Raw genomic sequence first — 15,468 nt, forward strand, 5'->3', positions numbered from 1 at the left:
CATATGTTGATTATGAGCAGACTCAAGATCTTTCTCATTCCCGATGTCCACCGTAATTTGGTTTCAGGATGTTGTGAAAGGAAGAATCCAGCTCGTCTTAAGTGAATTTCATCTCACGCTGTAAGTTATTAATGTGTCTGGAGAAAGTGGATTGAAAACCTTAGTCGGTCACACGGTGAATCCTGCTCAGATTTGGTCCCCTTCTCAGACCCACCCTTTCCTTAAGGGACTACAACAAGAAGTCAAAAATATGTTTAGCGTTTGTGCTGTTCGGATTTACTGTCAAGGTTACCCGCACTGATGTCAACGCTGAGTTTGAATCCTGAGAATATAACCGTAGAGATCTTTTCCCTCCGCAAAAAGGCTGAGATGCTCTCCGCTTTTTACCCCAGTGCCATGGATACTGTAACGGCACAGGTGGAGCCACTGACAGGGTGCTTTCTAGTCATGTGATCTGGTTCAGAAGAAGCAGCGGCTGCAGAAATCGGTAAAATTTTCATTGCCAGCGTGAGACCAAGCGAAATAGAAGTGCCAAGCTTATCCCGATTTTTGCCGCTGTAGACTGTTGCCTTGCAATGACTGGATTAGGGACAATATTTGAAGTAATACAAGAAAGGGCGTAAGAAGGAGACGCCTGCAGTAACATCACATAGAAGCAAACGTCTTCATTCAGTATCCAGACCATTATTAATTTGTAGGAGAGATTTTTGCATGCCTAGTAACAGACCAATTGCGGTCCCTGTTGCTGTTGCATGATTTAGCTGTTTTTTGTACATACCAAGGCATTAGTTTGAACTGCAAACCTTACGGGAAATCACTGCATTTGGATACCACGAAGCGCATGGAAGGATTGTATAATATTGTCGTCTAAACTTCAGTCAATTTTATGGATTATCAGAAATGATCGGAATGAAAAATGTTGAGCATTTATTTTGGCCGAAGCATTACAAGAGGAGCCTTGGGGAAGATTTTATTGTTGTAAAATACAATTATTGAACAGCACACTGTTGGATATTTGATACGGATGAAAACTCGTGGCTGGGACAACACAGTGCGTTGTGATGCTTCTTATCTATGCTCTCTCTGATGTCAATTTTGATTTCTACAGTGAGATCTGCGCGTTTTTAGAATGGCTCGCTTCGAAGACGATCAACGATATGGAGGTGGCAGTCCAGCGAGTAGTGGAAGGGGGGCAATCCGGCAGGGAGGCCCCCCACCCGGCCCAAGGGTGTATAAGAGTCAGTCAATGGCCCAAAGAGCCAGGACAATGGCCATATATAACCCAATCCCTGTCAAACAAAACTTACTTACTGTCAACCGGTCCCTTTTCATCTTCAGCGAAGATAACATCATACGGAAATATGCAAAGAAAATAACCGAATGGCCATATCCTTTCAAGTGGAAATAATTGCGTTTACACAGTCCTAATTCTTAATTTACATACCTATTTATTAGAGCATTTTTTTTAAATATATAACTCCGCTCTTATCTTTTCTCATCAGCCAACACTATTTGGCAGTATGTTGGTTAAATAACACCACCAAAGTTTACAAACGTGAGGCACATTGATCTCTCCATACGATGCCTTCTAATAGCCTAACGTTGAGTGAAACAAACTATGCTTGCCTATCAAATGTAATTTGAGCAAATCATTTTTCGTTTTAACGGTTTTTTCTGACATGCCCATTCCCATTAAGGCAAGAAAGTGAGAGTCCGTTTCATTCAGTCTCACAAATGTAGCGCAGTGTTCATGAAATCAAGACAGTGAATGACATTTTTTTTTTTAGTTTTTAACGATTTTGTGCATGCTTTGCCACCCCCTTACTTTTAAAACGTTGTTTGCTACACCCACCACAGTTTGGCTCGATACGGATACGTATACGGAGCCAAGAAACCTTAAATGTGTTGTCTACTTGATCTTTATATGGCTAAACTACAGTTTCCATTGCTTCATGGAAAGCTGTCTTTTTCAGCAAGCCACTGCGGTATCGATCGTTTTGTGTATAGGGCAATGGACCTCCAGCCAGTTTAGCTATCGACAAGGCATAGCAAAATTACACAATCACCACTTCGTTTCCAATAGCCGCCAATAAATCCTTGTCCATTGCTTTGCAGCCTTGTAAGAAGCGATTGGTGCAGTCTTCTCAATAACTAATAATGGGGATTTGATTATATGAGATAACATGTGGGTTTTGTTGACTGGCATTAAGTCTCAAAACGTTTCTGATATCGCCAATTGGTTATCACATTTAACAGTTCAGCCATAACTGGCAGTGTCAATTAGATTAGTTTACCCTGGATTTGCCAAACGTTTTAATCTTCAGTGCATACAGTTTCAGTTTTTATCTAAACATCTGGTATTTTGCTTTGAGCTCAAGTAGTTGTCGAAAGATGCCTTGCCATGAGTTGAGAATGAGCCCTCTCCAGGGTCCTGAACTCGCCAACATATTTTCGCTGGCCCACACTACAACGGCCTGTTTTGCCAAGAGGTTGTGAAATCCACTAATCAAATTCTGACCGAGGTTTATATGTAGAGGCAAACCAGCTGCACTAACGGGTATGAGGATATCATTTTGCACAAGCCCTACTGGTAAGAGGCAATGCATCTGAAACCAAGACAACAACTGGATTGACAGTAATGCATCGCAAGGGGATCAAATATGGATTTGGAAAAATCAAGTTTCTAGATTACTCCAGTGTTCTCTTACATATACCCTAATAGCAACATCTAGGAGCAGCACAGATCTATTCAATGCATGAATAAATTGCAGGTACTTTATAGCATGCCAACATTACAATAGTCATTTAACCTAATGGTGTGTGTCTGTGCACATTTTCAGCTTTAATCTTTCATTAACCTGGGGGATACGCTAGCTGCATGAGTAGTGCTCTTACATTAAGAAATGACACCAGCCCTCCTCTGACGCAGACAACTTCCTCTCGACAGTGCTTCAGGGAGTGCCATTAGAGACTGCCCTGATCAGATCCAGTCATGTGGGTGATTCAGAAGATTCAGCTCTAGATTTAGCTAGTTAATCAGGGTTCCTTCAGTCCCTCTCCTCATGCGCAGCATCACCATACAAACACAGAGACCCCTGGAGCATCTGAGCAGGAAACATCCTTAAACAAACCATGTGTCAGCCACAGGAAACGCAAGGAGAAAAGTTACAGCTCAAATGATGTTGGTGCTCCCCCCTCCCTCTTCTCCCCTCCTTTTCTCTGCCTAGTTCTGTGTCTGTTTGTCTCTCATGGTCATTTTCCCCCCACCTCTATCGTTCATATTACTTTTTAAAGGTAGATGAAGTAAAGAATCTTTGCTAGCGCCAATAGAGCATTGTTTGTCATGTTGCCCTGACTGTTTTCATGCCGTTATCATATTGTTAGACTCCTTGACTCCCCCACTCCATTTGAGTACCTAATTCTAGCCACCATCATCGCCAACTGCATTGTCCTGGCCTTAGAGCAGCATTTACCAGCGAGTGACAAGACCCCCATGTCAGAGCGTCTGGTGAGTCTCTCAACCTTTTCATATATTTTGCTTCAATATCCCCAAATTCTCTTTTTGTCTCTGTGCACATTCATCTAGAGCCATTTCCTGTCTTTCCAGTGTGTACCAAACATATTACTATGATGCACATCACAGCTGGAGATGCTAATGAATGTGATTCTTCTTCCCCACAATATCACTTGCCGCTTATTACTAATTTATAACTAATAGTGTTCTGCCTTCTAAATTGAGTAATATGGATTGGGAGTCAGTGATCTTGGCTAATTGATGTTGCGTCAGCAGGGAGGGTGTGGTTGTCTCTTAGGGCCGAGGGGATTTAGCTCCAGGTCTGCTTTGTGAGCCAACAGGCATCACATGGGCTCTGTTTGATGGCTACCCCCCTCAGAGTCCCGCCACCCCTACATTTCCCCTCCTCAATATTGCCAGCTGATCTCTGTTGTTAAGTCATGCCATTAAAGGGGTAATGCTGTGAGGCTTTTCACCCAATCAAAGGGGAGTTATAGCTGCTGGTGGCAAAGCCATCCTGAGAGTGAAAGTCCTGATTCAGCAGCGGGGATTCGCAGCTGCACTCTTAGAGTAGATTGACCCTTGTGAATTGGTAAATGACTCGACTGACATATTGATGTTATCGTGAGTGGGCATGAAGGAAGATCAAATTTCACTCGTCTTATGTGAGCTTTTGTTGAGACACACCCCACAGCTGTTTCATCTCCTCATGAAATGTTGCTCCATGCACTGTTTTCTTGAGATGATTACAACCAAGCCTGCCATTTTCCTCATGTCAACAGTGACAGGCTTCCTAAGTATAAAGCATTGCAACTGAGAAATAATCAGTGTAGACATAAACACGAGATGTTGTGCAGGACAGAGTATATGGCAGTTTGGCAGCCATAGGTTATAAGTTCACATTAGTTTAGTTACAGCTGAGTACTGTAAGTTTAAGGTTATGGGGGAAATTATATTTTGTAACAGTGCATTAGAAATTATGTCAGCGTATCTCTTGGATTTAATATGACTTGATGAAAGACAAGGACTTCTACAGCTGCAGTCACAAGCTTCAGTTTCTAATGAGAACCCTGGCTGATTTAAGGGCCACTGTGATCATTTAGGGACAGAAAAGTGAAATTGCTCTGTGGTTTGAGACTGTAAAGGTCTTAGTGTTTAATGCCATCTTGTGCACATGCTGTAGAAACTGACATAGCTCATTTTTGAAAGCAGCTTTTTTTCTCACAGTTTTATATTAATCTTTTTCTTGTGTATCTTTGCCTAAGATTATTTTGGCTCAGGTATTTCCTTTTTTTGTCTCAACAGGATGACACAGAACCGTACTTTATTGGAATATTTTGTTTTGAGGCCGGCATTAAGATCATCGCTCTCGGGTTTGCATTTCACAAAGGCACCTACCTCCGAAATGGATGGAATGTAATGGATTTTGTAGTCGTGCTAACCGGGTAAGTACAGAATCCATGTTAACACCCCTAACTCACTCCTTATTAGCCTCTGCTGGTAATGATTTTCATTTCATTTCAACAAACAAGCCGTCAAGCAACGGTGATGGGAAAGGGGAAGGAACCCACAAAGTAGTGCTGGGCGAATGTCTGCTACTTTGTCACTTTTTTTGTGCCACCAAACCTGACCGCATTTGGAGACATTACACAGTGCAGGTCCCCAGCCAGATGAGGTAAGCCGTTGTCAGAGGCTGGTTGCCTGCCTTCAGCATTCGGGGCCTGTGGGGAGCACTAATAAGGTTGCAGCTGACTGAGGCCCGAGGTGGCGGCATGGGAAGGGGACTGGCGTAATGAAGAAATAGGGCTGGAGAGCTGTTAGGTTTTCTCTCTGTCGTGGCATACCCGTAATAATAGCCCAGCTTTACCCTTAGCCGTTGCCTCACAACATGTTTGTACTGGCCAGATAAAATTGGGTCATGAAACAGTCATGAAACATAACATGCAATATGACAGCAATACTGCAGTGCAGTGTATTTGTGTACACAATGTATTATTAGTATTGTTGTTTTATTATTATTATTATTATTATTATTAATATTATCATTATTATAGAAGTAGCAGGGTTGGTAGTACTTATTTCAACTATTTCTTGAGTGTGGTATCCGTGGAAATGCATTAGAGATACTCTGGATCTTGAGAGGCAAGCATAGAGAGAGGCTGCCCTATGGGACATGGGGGAAGGGACACACACACACACACACATACACGTACACATACACATACACACACACACACACACACACACACACACACACACACACACACACACTCACACACACACACAGACACAGACACAATGAGCTGTGGTTGATGATGTTCGAGGATGGAGTGAAAAGGACTAGCTTTCTCTGGTAGTGGTGTTGGGGGAGGTAGTCAGGTCCCACTGATGCATCTCTGAGGAGACAGCAGCGACTAGAAAGGTGATTCGTCGGCTCAACCCTCACTGCATGCTTCTCCAGAGCTCCTCCGGTCCTGCCTGCCTTGCTTTGTCCTTAATTGCCCAGAGATTTATTTTGCTCTTGTTAAAGTGGGCCTTACGTCAGCCTGCCACTTCACTACAAGAAACATATTTAGTGGGAGGACTTGCTGTGTGCTGCCTGGGAGCTCCTTAGATCTACTCTCTCTGTGCCTTAGAACACAGTTTGAACATATGTGATCTTGTATGTGGTCATTTGCGTTCTAATGAATACAAAAAAATGTCAGTTTCTTTTCGTCTTCTTCATGTCATGGTGAAAAAAAAAGGGATTTTGTGCGTATGAGTTAAGGGTGGCCAGATAACATGAAGTGGGTGGTGTGACAAATTATTTCTGAGAGGCTGAGTCTATTGACAGCTTGTCAGACACTTACCTATAGGCTGTCACTACTGATCTGTGAGCCATGTGTTCAGTTCAGCTCATATTCAACTCAAGTGCACATCATGGTGTGTGTGTGTGTGTGTGTGTGTGTGTGTGTGTGTGGGTGTGTGTGGGTGTGTGTGTGTGTGTGTATGTGTGTGTGTCTGTGTGTGTGTTTGTGTGTGTGTGTGTGTGTGTGTGTGTGTGTCTGGATGGGGCTGACATGAGATCTGGCCTGGGCTGATTAAATTGGGGTAGGGCGGTCTGATGTGATAAAGGTAATTGAAGCCCTTCAGTGGTGGGTGTGGCCCATCACAGGAGCAGTCTAGTCGTGTTATCGATGCCCGGCAACAGTGACTTATTGACCCCCCCCCCCCCAAAGCGTCGTCAGCTCCCGACAGCTCCTGGATGATTGGTGTGTGCGGCACGTGAGACGCTCCTGAGTGCTTCAGCCGGCCTGTTTCCTCACCATCTCCTTGCAGTGCCAGACGGCGCACCACAGACGCATCCCGGTCCTAATCTCAAACCATTGACTCTGCGGTTGTTATCAGCTGCACTCGCTGGCAATCTCTAGGAGCCTTGATGTCTTGAAACATGAGGAGAAAATGTTCTATTGGATGCCGATATCAAACTGAATGCTAAAGAGGCCGTTGATCTGATGCGCGGGCCAGTGCCGAAACGAGGAGCAGTCGATGCGTGGCCGCGTGCTGCTGCAGCAGCTCTTTCTTCGGATGAAAGAGGACGCTACGAGATTCGAGTCAATCCCGTGCAAATCGATGCTGACCATGATGACTTCGGAAGTGCCTTGATATCATAATGACATGAGAGCGAGGGATAGAGAGTGTGTGAGTGAGAGAGAGAGAGGGATAGAGTGTGTGAGTGAGAGAGAGAGAGAGTGAGGGATAGGGTGTGTGAGTGAGAGAGAGAGAGAGGGATAGAGAGTGAGAGTGTGAGAGAGAGGGGGATAGAGTGTGAGAGTGAGAGAGAGAGAGAGAGAGGGATACAGTGTGTGAGTGAGAGAGAGAGATAGTGGGATAGAGTGTGAGGGTGAGAGAGGGATAGAGTGTGTGAGTGAGAGAGAGAGAGGGGGATAGAGTGTGTGAGTGAGAGAGAGAGAGGGGGATATAGTGGGCGAGGGAGCGAGAAAGAGGGGCATAGAGTGTGTGAGTGAGAGAAAGAGAGGGGGATAAAGTGTGTGAGTGAGAGAGAGAGGTAGATAAAGTGTGAGAGTGAGAGAGAGAGAGGGGGATAGAGTGTGTGAGTGAGAGAGAGAGAAGGGGATAGAGTGTGTGAGTGAGAGAGAGAGAGGGGGATAGAGTGTGTGAGTGAGAGAGAGAGAGGGGGATATAGTGGGCGAGGGAGAGAGAAAGAGGGGGATAGTGTGAGAGTGAGAGAGGTGGATAAAGTGTGTGAGTGAGAGAGAGAGGTGGATAAAGTGTGAGAGTGAGAGAGAGAGAGGTGGATAAAGTGTGAGAGTGAGAGAGAGAGAGGGGGATAGAGTGCGTGAGTGAGAGAGAGAGAGGGGGATAGAGTGTGTGAGTGAGAGTGAGAGAGGGGGATAGAGTGTGTGAGTGAGAGTGAGAGAGGGGGATAGAGTGTGAGAAAGAAAGAGAGCGAGGGATAGAATGTGAGAGAGAGAGAGAAAAAGTTATTTATCCAGTTACTTGTTATTCGTCTTTTTTTCCCCTCCCTGATAGCCCCGTCTGAGTGGTACCGACACCTCCGGTGCTGATACTGATGTGCTGACTCACTCTGAGAGGACCCCTTCTCTCCTGCTCTCATAATCAACCACCATTTTCCCTTTCATCTCCCCCCGCATATCTCTAACGCGGCCCCAATAAGACCGGTCTTGCTAATAAGCAAATATATCTGCCTTTCTTTGCGCACGTCTGGATCAATACTTTATTGAACCAAACACAGAGGGAATGGATTTTGCTACACCACTCTTTATGGCTCTCTGGATCAAAGCACCAGCACTCCCTCACATTTCCCCTCGGCTAAAACCCTCCAGTAGGCAGGGCAGACGGGGTGGGAGAGTGGGTGAGGTTGCAGATCAGCCTTGCGGTTGGGACTAAGAAACGGTCTTGATCAGTTGGTCAATGTCTTGATCAGTTTGAATGAATTGTTTGTGTCGTGAGGGTTAGGCGTCGGAGAGTTTCTTCGAAGATTCAGTGTCTTTCACTGAAACTTACAGAAGCTGTGTACTGAGTGAATGGGAATGGTGGGAGTGACTTTCAAAATGCAATGATCTGAACAGTTACCAGGGATGGATTACCGAACGGGCCTACCGGGCATAGGCCCAGGGGCCCCTGAGCTCAAGGGCCCCTAAGCCCGAGCCTCTGCGTGAAGACGCTGGCATGTATCTCTTATTTGTGGTTGAAAGAGGTGTATTTTGTTAATTTGCTGTTGGCTTTAATTGAGTATACCTGCGCTGTGTTAGAAAATGTGTATGTGCGCTCAGGGGTGTAAAAGACTGAAGACTGCGCAAGCAGAGCGGTTGCACTGGAGCCCGTGGGCAGGGTGGGATCACTGTCGATGCGTTTCTCGAAAGTGACTGTTTGACAGTGTCGCTTTGAAAACACGCCTGTGATCAAAGATGAATTATAATACACTTAAAAGAGTACCTTATGCTATATATTCCCTCGAAATGGCAATCTTTCTCATGGTTTTCATTATTTTGGGGGAGGGAAATAGTCAATAGCAATCTATAACACAATTATATACTTATCCTACCATAACTATGGAAACTATTAAAAAAACTATTCAATTAAATGAATAATTTTTTATTTTCTTTGGTATTTTTGTCATATACAGATATGCAATGATGATTGCTGGGTAATATATATCTTGTTGTCCAATGTCAAGTCTCTATTTGATCATGTGACGAGACGATGCGATATACTGTAGCTAGTTTAGGCGAAAAATCTGAACATCAAGACCGACAGGCTGACTGAGCACAGCCAGAGGCACAGCACACCTGCAAACCGAACGATGCCTTTCAAACATAAAAGTGGTAATGCGTGATATGCTTTTTCAATGGACAGGATAGCCAGCCCATTCAGCCTCTCCGGCTCCATGCAGCCCCTCAGGTAGGTCTTAATGAGTTTCAATTTGGAAAAGGATCACTCGGTGTGCCACTGTCATAGATGTCAGAAACAATAGCAGGGCAGTGCACACCTCAGCGAAGGTGGATGTTACGGAGTCATAATCCACAATCAGCATCTTGGCAAATTAGGAGACTGGAGACTGCTGAGCAATCTCTTCTCTAAAACAGGCCCTGAATGATAGGAGTTGTGCAGGAAACGTTATTGGTCAGACAGACGTTTTGCCTTGTCATATAGCTCATCATCGCATTTAACCTGATGACCACTACAACAGGGACAAGACAAAAACATCTCCTGCACAGCTGCTATCATTCAAGCTGCCGTGGCCCTATTTAACAGGTTGTTAAGTTGTTAAGTTGTTAGAGTCCGGCTGCCGCAGAGCGCCTGTTTGATCGTGTATGTGTTTTTCAGATGTGGTTAAAGCTGCTGTGTGTTCCGCCGCACCAAATCGTGCCTTTCATCAGTGTTTTTAAGAACGCTTCAGCACATTGACCATCTGTTTACGTTACCGTGTGTCAGAGTGCTATCCATGTTTCTGATAGCTTTCTCTTTGACCTGTCACTTTTCCAATACAATAGCCAAAGTAACTCATTTGACCGTAAAATCCCACACATAGTATACGCCTAATGATGTGTGTGTGTGTGCACATTTTTTGCGGCTGTGCGCACACATAAAGGGGAGGGGGCCTTTTACATGTCCAGGCCCAGGGGCCCATGGTTTCATAAACCGTCCATGACAGTTAACATCCCTTTTCAACCTATTGCCTGTACTCCTTATCTCCAGTAGTGATTTGCTCATGTTACTGTGGAATATAGTTCTGTAACTGTAACTGATTTGGGATTGGTTTCTCACAGTCTGCTATTCTGTGACCGATGACATATAATAGAGTGCATATCATTTAAGAATGTAATACATTCAGTTTTAGTGCGGCATGTAGCTCTACATAGAGACTTGGCCATGGTGCGGTCAATCAACTTTGAGTTTTAACTGACTAAAAATGACATACGTTTTAAAATATTACAAAGAACTGGTTTAATATTTTCAGAGGTGCCTGGTTAAACATTCTATGACTTACATAACAAGAGTGACTGCTGAGTTTTTTTAAGTGTTTCGTGTAAATCCTTTCTCTTAATGGCTCCTGCAAAGTTATTTATGTGACCTTCATAGAGGATTAGTGGCGAGACTACAGGTGAAACAGCTTCTGTGACAAAGTTGTCCGGCTTTCATAAATAAGAACACCATCATCCTCCGTTCTAGCAGCAGCTGTGTTATAGTTTGATGTCTAAATATATATTCATCTCAGTCTAAAACAGAAGGTTCTGTGGAAGGTTAGCTTCACTGTTGGGGAATACAGTCATCGCCGAGAAGGCTGATAATTGACCGTTTTCAAGAACTGCAGGCAATTCCTGGAAAATGGTGGTTGTATTTACAGAAACACATTAGCTGGATGATGAAAATGAAAGCTATGTGGCTGATGGAGCAGTCTGGTCAAGTTTAGATCTTTTGCTCATCAAATTCTGCCAACTCAAACATGACATCATGGGCTACACGGTCATATTATGGTCAGGTTTCAGGCCTTAAGAAGTCCAGTGAAATGCAGTATGATTTAGCAGTGTTGACACCAACTCCCAGTTACTTTTTGAGTAACGGCTCTCACAGCCTTGTTTGACGAAGCATTCCTAGACCTGCCAAAGCAGGAGATGACAAGGTGCGGCAGAACTGCCTTGCATTCCTCTCCCGCAACGGGAACGTGACTGAAACATGAAAGCAGAAGTCTTTTCCAGATTATTCATGAGCCCAAAAGCATTTAAACTTGTCAGCGGCGGATTTTATCTCGTTCCAACACTATAATTTTTTAGCAAGTTGTCTGCAGACATGCACTGTCGCGACAAATCGACAGAATTGCAGAGGTGCAGACACATCGGAGGCTGTCTGGTATGGTCTGATTCATTTGATATTTCGATACCTTTGATTTCTTTACATCCACGTTTTTTTTTCCATTCTTATATTTGCATGTTGCAATAACATCCTGAAATCATTCACTATCTCTCAGGCTCAGAGTGACAGAGGAATCTCCATGAAATAGGAGAGCCTCGTCAGTTCTCACATTCCCTGTGTGGCCTGGAAAATGTAGGGCAGACCAGCAGGCCTTTGAAGTGCTGTCAGAGTTCACACAAGGGTTCCATCAGGAGAACATCACTAGAACACTGTGTGGCATGACGACTTTGACACTCTCTCTCACCCTCTTTTTGCCCTACAATGCATATAGGGCAGGTTAAGATGGGGATGCATAAAAGGGTACAATCTGTAACTTTATGGCAAAAAATTTTAAGGATTTTAGGATTTAGGAGGAGCCGCATTTCACGCGAACACACCTAAATGTTTGTTTCTTTGCTCTGTGTTTAACTCAAAATTGAATTTTATCCTCGCACACTGGACTGTCCAGTAATTATAACAAGTCATGTTAGAGGTAATTAACAATAAGCTCTCTATAGTACCATGTTTTGCGTTACCATTTACAATTTTGTGTTGTGTGATTAACCTGGTGTTAGTGTGATGTGTTAAGGTAAGACAAGTGGGGGCTAGGTAGTTTGGTCCGATGCATACGGGCAGACCCTAAGGGTGAAAGCTCTTCAGAGAGTGTGTGAGTGGATACTCGGCAACAGACAATTTGATTGAGTATTTGTTCCCGTCACCTCAGTGTGGGCTATGACTAGCAGGTGAAGCACGCAAGCACAGCACTGCATCATGGTAGTGAGGCACGGCAGGAAAGAGATTGTCTGTGTGTGCGAAGCGCTGGCCTCCAAAAATCTTTTGAGTGATGGCTGTGACCGTTGTGATGGAGATGAACTGGGTGGTTCACTCTACATGGCTGAGAGATTATATTGACTCAGGAGACGTGTGGCTGAGTGATAGTGGATTTCTGCATTCAAGCCGACCGTGTCCAATTTAAATCAGCCTTAACTCTGCTCCAGCACCTTCCCCCATTTGCCGGGGCTTTTCTCTGCCCGGTGTGGTGGGGAACCTGGCGGCTGAGAATCCTCTTGCTCTTCTTTGCTTGTGCTCTACTGCATTCTCATTTGAAATTCCACCTGCATTATGTGATGAAAACGCTTGTTTAAGAATTGAACAGAGGCAAGCAGTTTCTTGGCGGCTCCTTTTCTGGAGCCTTTGCAGCACATTGGTTCAGAGTATATTTTATTGTGGACAGTCGGTCATTCTTATCTGTAACACCTCGACAAGTGACAACACAGAATACCAACTACACATTATTCAGCACTTTGCTACATATCTTTCTCTTTTAACCTTAACTGTTTCTAAGATACCTTACACCCCCCATTTGCTTTAGTTTTTTGCCTTATTAAAGAAGAAGAGACACACGTGTAACACTGCAGCCTTTGCCCACTCAGACATTATTGACAGCCCTATCTCTCTCACTCGCTGTGATAAAACTACCTACGCGTGACAAGTTACAGTGAGAGACCAGAGTGGCTGTAGGTTCTGGCCGGGGGGAGGTGGGCGAAGAGCATGTTTGCTGAGCAAATGTCACCCAATTAGCGGTGGAACTCCACTCTCCTCCACCTCCTCCTCCTCCACCTCCTCCTCACTCGTGCAGTGGCACCTGTTCGAGCACCATTTCGGGGTGGGAGAGCAGGTGTCCCTTTGTTAGTGTCCTTCACACTTTTTCCAGTGTTAGCGTTAGTAACGGCACACACTCTGGCTCCAGCCTAACATTGTATGGATTGCCTCGCGACATGCTGTCAGCAGCCCTGCGTGTTGAGGTTTTTGCCTGTTTTTGCCTGTTGGTAAAGCAAGTCAATCTGTAGTAGCTTACTACTACTGAAGATGTCATTGCTTTAGCTTTAGAGTTCTTTAGCTGACCTTCCCCAGACTTATGAAGTATTTCTTCTATGCTCCGTGTAATTATTGCTTGACCCCCATGCCACCGAATGCAAACTGCTGCTTGTATGGCTGAACTTATTTGTATGAGCTCATGGATATTTTGTTTGTGTTTGAATATCTTGTTGAAATATCTAGGAGTGATTTTGAAGCCAGTCACGATTACTATCGTGTTCACTATGGGATATTCTATCTATTGAAACATGTCTTTCACAGTGTGTTTCTCAAACTAAAACAGTTCATTTGGGACTGGGGGGAGCTAGGCCAAGTATCTCCCCAGGTTTAAAAAAAAATATAAAGGCCTTTCAATTAAGTTGTCAGTGGTGGCTGGACATTATCTTGTGATTGTAAAAGGGAATATTTTTTGCTTTAAGATATAAAGCATCAGTAGTTGGCGGATCTTCACCCTGCTTTTTTGAAAATGAAAACTAATTAGCATGAGATTTTAATAGTCTTAAAACCATTTTAAAGTTATGGTGCCATTTATGGCTTATTGAAAATTTTGATTTTTTTAGCTGGGGCATTTTTAGATAAAAGTAATTGCTGACATTACACTTAACCAAAAGGGGAAACACCACTCCATCAAAATGGAAGGACTAGCTTTTATTGAGCATTAAAGTGCCAATTATTGCATAGATGAATATAGGCCAGATAATAAATCACATATGTAGAGATATATGTATAAACAAAACCAGAAAAAAAACATGTCACAGAAAATTGGCTGTGAAGTAGGAAAGTACTACAATCTCTCCACCGTTTGCGTAGAGCAGCGACTCCCTGTGTATCAGTGGTGCGTTTCCGTCCATCAGTGGAGCCCACTGGACCTTGACGGCGCCTCCCCTCCCTGAGTCAGTGGAGTGAAGCGCTGGACCAGAGATCTGCACTCATACCACCGGTTAATGGTAAATATTCATGTGGTTCGAGCGGATGCGCCCATGTGTGCAGGCAAGGCGGGGCAGGATGGGCACGGATGCCGGAGGGGTACAGTGGCGTTTTGTCGTGAGCGGCGGTGACATTTGGACAGCTCTGTAATAGAGTCCTGCTGGGCCATGCCCCCACAGGGAGAAGGGATGCTTTTCAAAAAGGAGGAGAGAGGACAGTGGTGAACTGTCTTCATTTATGCTGGACACAGCTGGGGGTTGGAGGTTCAGTCGTGGTGCAAGGACAATGTTCATAGCAAAGCCTTTGAAATATTTGCTGTGTAAAAAGTTTGCGTAGATTACAAATTACAGATGACTCCCTGGTGTTGCAAGATGACCTCTGCGTCTTTTGATGATTGACTTCTTCAACCTTATATGTATTGGGGCAGCAAGGAAGGATCCGCGCACAAATAAGGAATTCAGACTGGAGGCCACATTTTAAATATTTCTATTTCTTACATTGGCTGTACAGACAGGGGGGAAAAAAACGTACAAAATATGTATTTCTTCAGTGCAAAAAAAAATGCACTATATACTGTATATATATTTACAACACTAATAGTTGATTACCAGAATGAGAAAAATATGCAACGGGTATTTGGAAACCCATAGGAGCCATGTATAGTTTTGCTATGTTGCCCCTGATGAGCAGCAGGATTGGCCCATCCCCCGGCCGCCTCCTCTGCATAGCCATGTGCCAGTGTGGGCCGCGCCGTGGTAAGAGGCCCTTTGATGGATGGCAGGAAGGAGCAAGGCGGCCAATAAAATAAAACAAACAGCCGCTGCTATTTAGTGGGATGCTTTATAGGGCAGATGACAGGGGTTGATGTCTCCCCCACCTTCCCTTGCCCGCCCCATTGGCTGTGCAGAGAAGGCCTGCGTTGCTCCAGTGCCAGGGCCAAACCAGCAGAGGCCGTTTACCAGGAAGCCGTGAAGGCAGGGTCAGAAAATAATGTACGTTACAGCTATTGTTCTCGGCAACGGTGTGTCCAGAGGAATTCATCTGTTCGGCCCTTAAAATGAGATATGAAAGCCCCCTTTACTGCAAGTTCTGATTTAGCATTGTTTCACCAACTTCAACGCCATAGTAGCCAATCCTGTTGTTTTTAAGTATGCATTTTAACTTCAGTTGATTTTAGAGTGAGAGACCGTAGATGTACGTTGGCCCAGTAACCCTGAATTGTGAAAACCTTT

General features: G+C 44.3%; 1 protein-coding gene across 1 annotated transcript in view; it reads left to right on the forward strand.

The window, feature by feature from the left end:
* The first annotated feature begins 36 nt into the window (after positions 1-36).
* The window catches only part of cacna1ba (calcium channel, voltage-dependent, N type, alpha 1B subunit, a), a 93,209-nt gene continuing 77,777 nt past the window's right edge, over positions 37-15,468 (forward strand). Inside the window, 3 exon segments of the mRNA XM_042708171.1 lie at positions 37-1,386; positions 3,403-3,508; positions 4,820-4,959. Of these exon segments, the coding sequence (XP_042564105.1) occupies positions 1,130-1,386; positions 3,403-3,508; positions 4,820-4,959 (503 nt within the window). The 5' untranslated portion in view covers positions 37-1,129.

This window comes from Clupea harengus, chromosome 7 (assembly GCF_900700415.2).
Source record: "Clupea harengus chromosome 7, Ch_v2.0.2, whole genome shotgun sequence".
Taxonomy (NCBI): domain Eukaryota; kingdom Metazoa; phylum Chordata; class Actinopteri; order Clupeiformes; family Clupeidae; genus Clupea; species Clupea harengus.